This window comes from Equus caballus, chromosome 6, assembly GCF_041296265.1.
Source record: "Equus caballus isolate H_3958 breed thoroughbred chromosome 6, TB-T2T, whole genome shotgun sequence".
NCBI classification, from domain to species: domain Eukaryota; kingdom Metazoa; phylum Chordata; class Mammalia; order Perissodactyla; family Equidae; genus Equus; species Equus caballus.
Window position 1 is genome coordinate 42390745 of NC_091689.1, and position 12818 is coordinate 42403562.

General features: G+C 36.3%; 1 protein-coding gene across 22 annotated transcripts in view; it reads right to left on the reverse strand.

The window, feature by feature from the left end:
- ERC1 (ELKS/RAB6-interacting/CAST family member 1) overlaps positions 1-12818 on the reverse strand; it is a 516922-nt gene that overhangs the window by 259312 nt on the left and 244792 nt on the right. For 17 of the 22 annotated variants that reach the window (XR_011439905.1, XR_011439904.1, XR_011439903.1 and 14 more), the window contains one exon: positions 8504-8635. The exons of the other annotated variants lie outside the window; for them this stretch is intronic. Coding sequence is in view for 13 of the 17 variants with exons in the window: in XM_070270826.1 (XP_070126927.1) it covers positions 8504-8635 (132 nt within the window). In the remaining 4 variants the exon portion in view is untranslated. The remainder of the gene's footprint in view (positions 1-8503; positions 8636-12818) is intronic. 22 annotated transcript variants of the gene reach the window in all.

Genomic DNA, 12818 nt, shown 5'->3' on the forward strand with positions numbered 1-12818 from the left:
CTCTTTAACGTGGCAAATAAAACAAATATCTTTTGACAGTTCAGGGAACTGACACAGAAATAATTTGCCTGAGATCACAATTTGCAAGTGATGGAACCATAACTCCAACCGAGACTTTTAACTCCAGAACCCACTTTCGTAGCCACTATGTAATAAAGCTTCCCTAAAGTTCTGGAGTGGCCTTCTCGAACTAGAGAATTGAGTATAAAATTTCTGTACCCAACCTATCACTTCTGCCTTTATTGGACTCGATTCTCCTAACACTCAGTATGCTTTCAGCTTTGTAGGACAAGAGTGTTTTCTCAGATGAGATGAAAAAGCCTGAGGGAAAACTGGTGTGAGAGTAGGAATCAAGAATTCTGGATTTGGATGGTTTCAGGTTGAGATGTCAATGAAATAGGAAAGATATGAAGTAGATTTAGTTTGGATCTTGGAAGAGAGAACTGGGCTGAAAATACAAATTTGATGTCGTAATAATTCTACTAATGATAATATAGCTAATACTTCTTTAGCACAATTTCTTTGTTCTTTTCCTCAAACAAGTTTTTCCCTCAGGCTTTCTCCTCTCAAAAAATGGAACTACCATCCTCTCAGTTGTCCACCCAGAAATTAGAGGATCATCTTTGTTTGCTCTTTCATCCTTACCCCTAACATGCGTTCACCAAATCTTTTTAGCTCTATTTCCAAAAGATATTCTAAATCCATGTACTTTTCTCCATCTCCACTCCCACTATGTAATTTACTCAGCCATTGCCTAATCTGTCCAAGCTCTTCCTAGACCAGGAGTCTTTACACGATTTTGCTAGTATACCTTCTAAAAGAGTTTATATAACTATGATTTTAACTTGATATCTAATTTTTTTACATTGTAAGTTTAAAGAGTTGTAAAAGATGTAATTTCTTAGATTTTTTTTAAAAAGCATCACTTTTTTAAAAGAGAAAGTATCCAATGAAATACAAATACCATGGTGACTTAATATCCATTACCATCTATTTAAAAACTATAAAGACAAAAGGTTCCTTAATTAAAATTTTTACATTTGCCTTTTTCTCTTTTTTGTGTGTGTGAGGAAGATTGGCCTTGAGCTAACATCTGTTGCCAATTTTGCTCTTTTTGCTTGAGGAAGATTGCTGTGGAGCTAACATCTCTGCCAATCTTTCTCTATTTTATGTGGGACACCTCCACAGTGTGGCTTGACAAGCAGTGCTAGGTCCACACCCGGGATCTGAACCTGCGAACCCCAGGCCACCAAAACAGAGCGTGTGAGCTTAACCACTATGCCACCAGACCAGCCACAACACTTGCCTTTTTCTTCTTGACTAGTGTTTCCATTCCATTTCTCCCTAAAATTTCATACTAATTAAGTTTATTTTATGCTAGACTGTTTGTATGGATGCTCTTGTATTTTCTGCAACAAAAATATGTAAATAAATTTAAATTTGAAATTTACAAAATTTCCTGTGGTCATAACTCTGTTAAAAAGTTCTTTCTGATTGAGTTATCATTATAATTACTAGTAACATACAATCAACCAAACCTAATATAAATATTAGATATTTTGAAAGACTATTAAATGTGAAGAGTAAAATCTTATTAAAAATATATCTTATCGGGGCTGGCCCCGTGGCTGAGTGGTTAAGTTCGTGTGCTCCGCTGCAGGCGGCCCAGTGTTTCATTGGTTCGAATCCTGGGCACGGACATGGCACTGCTCATCGAACCACGCTGAGGCAGCGTCCCACATGCCGCAACTGGAAGGACCCACAACGAGGAATATACAACTGTGTACCGGGGGGCTTTGGGGAGAAAAAGGAAAAAATTAAAAAATCTTTAAAAAAATATATATATCTTATCATTACATGTATATATCTTAATGAGATTAATGGAAGTTTTATTTTTATTAGTTTAGATAACCCTTGATCAATATTACTTATTGCTAGAAAGACCCAGGGTTTAGCATCAATTCTATGGTATGTTTCATTTTCATAGGCATAAGCACTAACAAACCTTTACATAAAGAAATGAACAGGAATGGAAGGAGTTTTGTCACAGTAATATAACTCAATTTTTTACACTCCTTCAGAATCATATGCCCCAAATCACATATTAGGCTATCACAAAAAATCACTTATAATTATCTATCAGCTGGCAACTTAATCAGGCTGCCTTTCAATTCTGTTCAAAACAAAGAATTGTAAACAATCTGACTCTTCTCATCCATTTCCTCAACAACAGTATTTGGAACTATGCCTTTGTTATTGTTCGAGAGGCTTTTTTCCTCCCCAGAGGAATACAGAATAGTAAGATTCAGGAGAGGTGTGTATATCATCAAATGAGGAATGCAAAACTGTGAAAGGGGAAGTGGAAAAAGAATCTGCACATCTTAGGTGCCTTCTCAGGCATATCAATTTGAGGGGAAAGCATGTTTAGAAGCTGAGGAGCTGTGCCCACGTTCCCTCTGGGAAAATGCTCATGCATCCAGGTGTATGTGCACCTCAGTTTGAAGACCTCTGGCTTCAGCTACTCTAATATCCATCTCATCTTCTTCCTTACACTCTTAGCCCTAGTGAATCCATTTTCCAACTAGCAGCCAGAATAATCTTTTTTTTTTTTTAATTTTTCTTTTCTGCTTTATTTCCCAAACCCCCCTGGTACATAGTTGTATATCTTGGTTGCAGGTCCTTCTAGTTGTGGGATGTGGGACACCACCTCAACGTGGCCTGACGAGTGGTGCCATGTCCGCGCCCAGGATCCACACCCTGGGCCGCTGCAGCAGAGCGCGCGAACTTAACCACTCAGCCACGGAGCTGGACCCCAGAATAATCTTTTAAAAACACAAATCAGAGGGTGTCATGCACTGCTTAAACCTCTTTAATGGCTTCCAACACTTTAAAAAAACACACACACTTCTTGCCACTGCTTACATAAGGCCCTGATCCCTTGTATTGCTCCCACACACATCCCGCTCTTTGCCACCTTACCGCCATCACAGTGTTGATTCCTCCCCACTCTTTACATGGCAGGCTTCTCATCCTCCAGGGCCCAGGTTAAATGTTACTTTCTCAGAGAACCTTCTCTGAGCACTCAACCCAAAATAGGTTCTAACCTCTCCAACCTCTACCAGATTATTGTCTGTAGCAGAAAACCTGTTCTTATCCTTTATAGTACTTTGTGATAACTTGTAATTAAATGTTATTTGTCGGTTGGTGTCTGTGTCCCCCTGTGAACTCTAAGTTCTCTTAGGGGAGAGACCACAGCTGCTTTGTTCATCATGATACATTACCCAGGACTACCGCAGCACCATTGGATACTCAATAAAGATCTGCTGAATGAATGAATGAGCAAGCAAACTCATGAATAAATATTGTTCTCTGCTTAAAATGCTTTACTAATTCTCCACTGCCTTGAATATAAAATCAAAATTCTGGAATATAACATAAGACTAAACATGCTTCAGCATGATCTGATTGTGTGCACTTCCCTCTCCCTTCCTCCCATAGATCTTGCCATTCGTATCTATCCTGAACTGTAGCTACTGACCACTAGTATTTAAAGTTCTTTGGATGCTTCCAGCTTGTACCTATGCTGGATCCTCTACATGTAATACATTCAATATCCTTCCACCTCTGCTTTGTCTAACTCTTTTTAAGACTCAGTACATGCATTAGCCATCTCCTCCAGAAAGCCTTCTATGGAGCTCTCCAATCCAGATTGCATGCCTGTACTTCCTTTAATATTCTTAAAGTTCTCTATTGAGATCACTACCATGGTACTTATCAAATTGAACCATAATTATAGGTTCATTCTTCAGTCTTTCCCAATAAACTACGCACTTCCTGAGGCAAAGGCTATATCTACTGCCTTTTTATTTCCAGTGTTTAGTGTAGCATCTAGAAAAATACAAGGTATTCAACAAATGTTTGTAGAAAAGGTAGCTAAGTAGAAGTATCATTATTTCATTTTCTGAGCATTACTGTCATTGAATTAAAAAATGATGGAAATATAGCATAAATTATTCACATCAGTACAGGATTATGTTTATAAAACCAAAGAATAAACTGTCCACTCTGGGGATAGCTGAAAGTAAGATGGCAGTTGGAAGGACTGGGGAGTACGATCACAGTTCCAGCATGACACATCATCTTCCACAGGCTACCCAGCCACCAGCGCTGCTGCCAGAGTGCTACCTGTTCTCTTCGAAAAAGTACTGCTGTGTAACTGACTGGGGAGATTTGCAGTCAATAGAGGATTTAATAAATCTTTAAGAATAAAAAAAATAGGACACTCAGTGGCGGCCACTGCACAGACTGAACTCCATTCATTCATGTGTCTAGCTCTGCTCCCTCTGCAACCACGTCTGACGAACCAGATACGGGTGAGATTGAGAAATTCGATTAAGCCAAAAATGAAAAAAATACATACGCAAGAGGAAACTCCACTGCCTTCAAAAGAAACAATTGAGAAGGAGAAGTAGGTGAATCATAATAACGTGTGCGCCACTAATATGCATTGTACAGTCCACAGTCAGTGCCTTCTCACTTTACTTCTTTTAGCTATTTAACTTTGTGAGAGGCAAAAAGGTGGGACCAAGTTTAAATGACTGTGCTGCCCATTTTCACATCAAAGAATCAAGAACTAGTGAAAATAAAGGTCATCCCTGCGTCTCCCATCTGTCTGGCTGGCTGAGAAGGAAAAGAACTTGCATGTTGAAGTAGGAAGCTAGGTGGGACAACAGTGATACCCAGAGTAAAAACCAAGCTGGCCCAAGGTGTTCTGCAGGCTGTAAAACGCAGTTTAATCAAGAGTATCATTTTTTTGTTCAAATTATTTTAATTACTGGAATGCACTATTTTTAATATGTAAATGAAAAGTTTTAAAACCTAAATTAAAAAAAGAATAAAAAACATGTAGTCCTTAAAAATGCTCATTAATCTATAACTATCTAGCAAATCATAGGTAAAATGTTATGATCGTCTAGGTCAAGAATTTATACTTAACATACAAGCCAAACAATGGCAATTTGAAAAAAATGAGTATCACTATTAAAAATTAGCTTTAAAAAAATCATAACTCATGCAAATGTTAGTTATATTGAAAGGATATATCTTTATCAATGTTCAAAACATAAAAAATATTTATTAGGAATAGATATAAATCCAGCTTATTGAGCCACAAGAAAAAGTCTTATATGTTAGAGGCATTTTTTAAACCTTTAGTTAGCAATCTATTTGCAAATGGTTCCTTCAAAAAATAAATTTACTCTCAAAGAAAACCAGTGAAGGTATTAAAATAATCTTTTCAAGTGCAAAAAAAAGCATTCCAAAAATCTTCAGGTCACAGTAGCACTGCTGAACCAAGGATACTGCTCCCCACCTCCTGACAGTTGTGAATTATTTCAGAGAATAAATTCTAGTCTATGCTCATTTTAAGAAAATGGCTCTCACAGTCAACAAAGCACAACACCTGCCAAAACTAAGAAGACAGGTTTCAGAAGAAGAAAATCCATGTGGAAAGGAACAAAGCAAAAGTAAAGAACCCCTGGAGTTTTCCCCATAAGATTATTCACATTTATCTCTCTATTTGCCAACACAGGTTAGAGGACACCTTCCTTCACTGGATCATTACAAACTTCTCTGAATTTGGGGCTTGGGCTCAGTACAGAGCAGCATGTATTAGGAATGAAGATACTGTAAGGGGATTCGGTAAGAATATGGCAAAGGCATCCAAAAATCTTTTCCTTTTTCTTTTCAGTTTTTCCCTGCTTAAACTTTAAAAGATTCTGTATTTTATTTTAATGAGATATGGTTGCCAAACAATTTTACTTTGCTCTTTGAGATATCAAGAGATGCAGACATCCTCCTTGTATCAGAGGGAGTCATTTCTTCTCAGAGGCGAAACTCGGGCAAGAGACAGATAATTTTTGGACCTGAGAGAGATAATAAGAATAGTGTCCCTAGCCAAAAAAATCTTCACCCATTTAATATATTTCAAAGAAATATTTGTAGATTATCTTGGTGCATACAATTAATACATATATAAGTAAAATTAACATGGGGGCTAGGAGACAGAAAAAGACAAAAATAAGAAAAGAACAGAAGATGAGAGCAGGGGGACAGTGGATGAAGGTTACACAGCCTCAGAACTACAAACATAAAGCAGTTTCTTCATACCTTCAACCACTTAAAGCCCAAATGACTGGTCTCATGCAATGTTTCACTCAACAGCTTCAGATAGGCAGTGAGTAGCAGAATGGTGGAAAAAAGATAAACAGGAAAGAGGGAAAGAAAAAAGCATGCAATTAGAAGCAAATTATATTTATCCATTTTGGAAGACAGTTTCACAGCTTCTTAAAGGGTTAACTATAGTCTTACCACACAAGCCAGTAAGCACACTCCCAAGTATTTACCTAAATGAGTTGAAAATTTATTTTCATACAAAAACCTGTAGATGAATGTTTATAGAACCTTTATTCATAATTGCCAAAGACATAATTGCCAAAATGTTCTTCAATAGGTGAAGGAATAAACAAATTATGGCACATCCACAGAATGGAATATTATTCAGAGATAAAACAAAACAAGATCTCAAGCCACAAAAAGACATGGAAGGACCTTGCATATGGAGGCTAAACGAAAGAGGCCAGTCTAAAACGGTTACATGCTACATGATTCCAGCTATATGACATTCTGGCAAAGGCAAAACTATAGAGACAGAAAAAAGATCAGGGACTGGGGAGATGGGGGAGGGAAGAACAGACAGAGCACAGGGGAGTTTTAGGGCTATGAAACTATTCTGTATGATACTATAATGACGGATACTTGACATTATATACTCGGCAAAACATACAAAACTGTACAACATGAAGAATGAACCAAAATGTAAACTATGAAGTAGTTTATAATGCACCGATATTGGCTCATCAATTTTAACAAATGTATCACACCAATACAAGATGTTAATAATAGGGAAAACTGAGGTAGAGGAAGGAGTATACGAGAACTCGCTATACTTTCTGCTCAACTTTTCTGTAAACTAAAAAAAGTCCATAATACGTCAATGAACAAATGAATGAAGCTACAAAAAAAAGCAAATTATAAGCAGTTCACACAATAGCTTAAAAAGAGCACATAAAAGCAGCCATATTGACGTGATCTATTATTAACTGCCAAAATTTCTACACAATCTCGGACATGTAAGACTTGTCACTAAATAATGATCCTAAAGCAGAAAGAAATCTTTACCAAAAAAAAAAAAAATAGGAAACAGTTTGAAAATAAAGGAAACAATGTAAAAAAAAGGTAGGAATCAAGATAAAACACATCCCTCGTCACCCTGGAACAATGGCCGTCACCTTCCCTTCTCTGCAGCTCTCCACTACCCACTGCTCGACCTAACTGTACGTTAGGAAATACTCAAACAGAAAGCAGACTAAGGCATATATCTAAGAACAGGGCACTGAAAGATACTCATTCTGTGAAAAGATCAATTTTCCATCAGCTTTGCTAATAAATGTCAGTTTGTCTTTCTTTCTACAATCGACTCTAAAGAAACCAGACCCTCACATCTAACAGTTTTAAAGGGACCCCTCATGGTGCATACTACAATACGTCTGCTTTGGAAATGTACCCCTCTTCCTTGTGATGCAACCATCTTAACTCACAAGAGCAATGACGGTCTGATCAAGGGCTTCCCCAAAAGATTCACGTTACCCTCTCACGGAACTCTCTTTACCTGTTTAGCATTTATACTTCTCCAACAAAGAAACAGAAAAGAAACAATCCCTGAAAAAATTAAATATCACGAATCTGTGTGCAGTAGATTCAAAACCTCAAATCACACTCTCAAAATGGGAAATGAGATTAGCGCCTTCATTTGTCAAAATTATTTCTTCCATCACATCTCTCATCTTTAGTTATTCTTCCTAATAAAAAGTTAAAAGCAAGAGTATGGGGATCTAAAAAGATGTAGAAAAATATACAAACAAACAGCATCAGCCGATGCTCAACCTCAAGGTTGAGACACGCTGATCCGGGACTCTCAAGTGTCATGATATCTATGTCCCCCATACTTGCTATTATCTTGTTAAAACTTTAACTGCTCATTTGAACAGGCAGGGTATAAAATAAATAAACTATTTGCTATTTAAAATTAACATCTTTGACTCAGAAATTTTTGTGTTTTCCCATTCCATTTAAAAGCAGGCTTATGCCCAGTCTCATCACAAACAGACAAGTTCCATTTCATCTCATCAGATGTGAGTGTATACTACATAAATATATATGAAATCAGTTCCAAATTATTAATGCAGAGACCCCTGCATTAACAAGAGTCAATTCTTATGTTACTATATTTCAATTGTTATTTAAGTCTAAATACTTACACGTGATGAAGTGCTTTTGAGACCCTATAAACATTCATTATGTATAGTTTACCTAAACTATACTGGTTAGGTTTTACCTTTTGCTTAACCAGCAGCATTGCCAGTAACTGTATAAAATTGCAGACCTGTTTTTCAGCATTGGTCCTGGCTGATTCCTCTTGTGCTAGCACCATTTCTCGCTCTGCAGTTATCTGTACACTTTCTCTTAGTGCTTCTTCCAGCTCTTCAATCCTGTCATCCTTCTTACGGAGACTGTCCTGGAAAACGATGGAAGACTAGGTGAAGTAGACTAATAAGTCAACCCAACGAGAGCCTATTTATCAAGAAATGGCTATTTGCTTACTAAATGTTCCTCCCTTCAGAAGTAAACCCAGGCCAAGAAAGATGTCTTCACAGAGGAAAGAATGAAACAAGGGAAGAAAGAAGTAAAGGAGGTCGAAGAAGCATATTATTAGGAGCAAACGGTCAAGTTAGTTAAGCAAGAGAAACTTGTGATCAACTTGTTCTCCGTAAGAGAGAGAATAAAATTGTTTGTGTTAGGCAGCATAGGTAGCAAGGGCTTGATTATTTAAAAGCACAAAGCTGTTTCTGAACTACTCTCTAAACTGGGCTTAAAGCCAGCTTTGATGAAGCCTAAGTAATAAGACTCAAGACCAAAACACTCTCTTTCCTTGCAAAGTTAAGCCTAGATGAAAAAGTTAAGTAAATAACATGATCTTTCAAATTATAATCCTCAGATAGACATGCGTTGACAAAGTAATTTTTTAAAAAATGAACAAGGATATTTTCCTAGTGAATTCAAGAAAGCAAAGTTTTCTCTTAACCTCACACGAGAAAACTAAAAATGATAACTGGATCTAAGTGACTAAAGATGGCTAAGGATGAGTAATTTAGCTGGCTAACCAAAACCTACCAGCCCTGATATTCTACACAAGTTTAAAAAGTAACTTTGGGGGAGATGAATATGGATTTCTATCAGAAAGACAAACAAAATCCTACAGGACTTTAAGATTCTATAAGATAGGAGATCTTGAAATATGAGGGATAAATGAAGCAGTGTTTCAGTAGGATGAAGAACTGGATTCACCAGGTTATTAGAAGCTTTTCCTCTTTGAATTCTTATAGAATCAGGAGATAAAGAATAAAGTGCTACTTTTTTATTAATATATGAAACAAAAGAAGAAGATTTGCTAAATCATTCCCCAACTTTCAGAATACTCATATAAGGAAAAGATACCAAAGGATTTTGTCTTTTATCTATGCAAATCTCATTTAATTATATAGTAGTTCACTTTTGTAAGTGCAAGCTACAAGGAAGTCCTTTTTGATGACTTTATCTTCAGGAATCTAGAACTTGAAATCCGCCAAAGGCAAGTCAGATTTTTCTCTCAACTTTGAAGGAACGGCATCTATTACTTAACATTCTTCCTAATAAAAAGTTGATTAAATCTTTTGCTCTCTTTTTTTTCTTAATTAAAAAAAATGAGATTTAGGAAAAAAGAATATTCACATTTCAGTGATATATGTTATGTTTACTTTTTTTTAGATGTTTTCATTCTTCTTGGAGACAGTGTTACAAAATACTCTAATTTAGTCCCATAAGTAAGGTTCCGTTTTATGCAGGGGAGTTTAGCTATATCAAAAAATGCTCTTTGTTAAAATCTTACTGTTTCCAGTTTGCTTGCCATGAACAGCAGAGCACAGTAAGGGTTTCTAAAATGATGCCAGGCAGAGAGACAAGGAATGATGCCAGTAAAAACAAAGGTCAAGGTAGTTTATTTTGAGTCAAAGAAAATGAAATGTAACGGAAGGATTATGGAGAAAGGGATGGATGCTATGTATGATCAGTTAGTTCAGTCCTCGCAAATCCTCTAATAAATAACTATATTTCTAGTAACATGGGACTCTGAATAACAGATTGCTGTAAGCAAAAAGAAACACCAATTATCAACTTGTTGTGAATAACTCAGTATTATGTTTTTATCCAGTCTTTTATATCCTTCACCCAAACTGTCTTTTGGAGGAGATCTCCTGAGAGGCTTCTGTTATCCTAACCTAAAGTGAGGCTGAAAAAGTTATTCCAAACAACTTCTCAGGAACCAATTTCAAGCAAACAGGTTAACCGGCACTTCAGCATGGGCTGAAAAACAGCTTTGTAGCTTCATCAGTAAGACATTTTTCAGAAAGAGGATGATTAGTAATTTGTCGTAATACAGATGATTAGTGCAGGTTCTCTTTTTTTGTGTGAGGAAAACTGGTCCTGAGCTAACATCTGTTGCCAATCTTCCTCTTTTTGCTTGAGGAAGATTGTCCTTGAGTTAACATTTGTGTCAATCTACCTCTATTTCATATGTGGGATGGCGCCAAGCATGGACTGATGAGCAGTGTGTAGGTCTATGCCCGGGATCCGAACCCACGAGCCCCAGGCCACTGAAGCAAAGTGTGTGAACTTAACCACTACACCACCGGGCCAGCCTCTCAGTGCAGGTTTTCATACTGAAGGTTTCCTCGAAACAAGTGGTAAAGCCAGAGTCTACCAGATGACATCAGTATGCAAGACCATTTACTTAAGCAAAGTTCTCTCGACATAATGGCAAAGCCTGGTTCAAGATCTTTCTCTACAATAAGGACAAAGAACAAAAGCCAAGCGAAACCACAAATAAAAAGAAAAGGAGTGGACTGTTAAATAATATTTATGAGATACTATAAGTTGCATAACATTCAATGTAAAACTAACTATGGAACCATCTGCTCTAAGGAAACTATGTTGAACCAGGATAGTAACAGTAGAACAGAAACAGCAAATGCCCTTAAAACCTTCATCAACAAAGTCCTTAACTACTTAATCCACCTAGTGAGCAAAATTTGGCCCCAGTTTTATTTTGGGAATCTTAAGAGATATCTGCCAAGGTAAACCAAGTAAGTTTCCTTTGTACCGAACTACACCTTGAATCTATTTCATTTAACAAAATATTGAACCAATGCCAGAAATAAACAGAACCTTTCAGTTCTACAAACACTGGAGCCCTAAACACACTGCTAGGTCATATTTATAATTATTCTTTCTTGTCGTCACTCTTTCATGAAGATTAAATGCATTCTTCTGTACTTAGATTATAATATGAGTACTCTATTTTTTCTAAATTTTAGAACACTAGAGAAAAGATCTTAAAAAGTTCTATTAGAAACACAAAAAAATGATTACCCACAAAGAATAAAAAATTGGAAGGCAACAGAATTTTTAATGGCAACACAGGAAACCAGAAGCAAATTGCGGTAATGCCTTCAAGACTCTGAGGGAAAGGTGATTTCTGATCTATAATTCTAGATCCAAAACTATCCATCAAATGTGAGGGTAGACTGCAAGGTCTGAAAAAATTCACCCCACATTACATACTCTTTCGGAAAGCTACTAGGGATGTACTCTATCAAGTGGAAGAAGTAAACCTAGAAAGAGGAAGACATGGGATCCAGAAAAAAGGGGATCTAGCACAAGCAAGTGGTAAAGGGAACCTTGAGGGTGACAGCAAGCCTGGAAAATAAGTACAGTTTGGAGCAGAGGATAGAAACCTGAGGAAAGACGTTTCCAAGAACAAAAGGGGATGTATGGATTACCTGATGTTATTCAATAAGGGAGAATGTATTTCACAACAGAAACACTATTGGGAGAAACGTCACAGTTTGAGAAAGGAATTTGGGAAGAAACTGGTGATATGTATACAAATAACTAATAAAACAAACAAAAACCTCAAAGCAATTATTACCACCAGGCAAAACTGTAAGTAAATAAAGGAAATGTAATCCTAATATTATGTGCCTTAGACACAGTAATGTAAAACTTGATATGACTACTGGAAAGATATGAAGAGAGAAGAGTATATGCGGTGGCTTGTGTAAAAAAGCTAATTGCTCATCATTCATGATAAGAAGTCAATAGATAACCAATGTTCAAATAAGAAAAATAATAAAATAACAATAAAAGAATATTATTTGGAAAGGAGGAAGTAAACAGCAGAAGAAACAACAAAAAGAGGTGAAAGTGGTTGTCTCAGGAGAGGAGGAATCAAGGTTAGACACGAATGAGGTATAGGGTTATTATTATTTATTATAAGCCAGGTAATATTATTTTACTTTGTTTATGATATAAATACACATTGTTCTGAAAAAATCAAAATAAAATTTAAAACCATATTAAAAGAATAACAATCTGCAAATAAACTAATAAGAATATAAAGAGAACCTTGGGAAATAGTTATAAATGTGACTATTTCAGATACTAATATTTTAAACATATCGGTTAACTATTTATTGTGGAAAGAGAAAAGTAGACTAGGCAAATATATCGCAAGACAGAGCTAATGACAAAACAAAGTTTAAGGGAAAAAAATATGAATTTTAAGTCATTGTACTCTTTGGTTTTTTATTCAAAAGTCCTGTGAA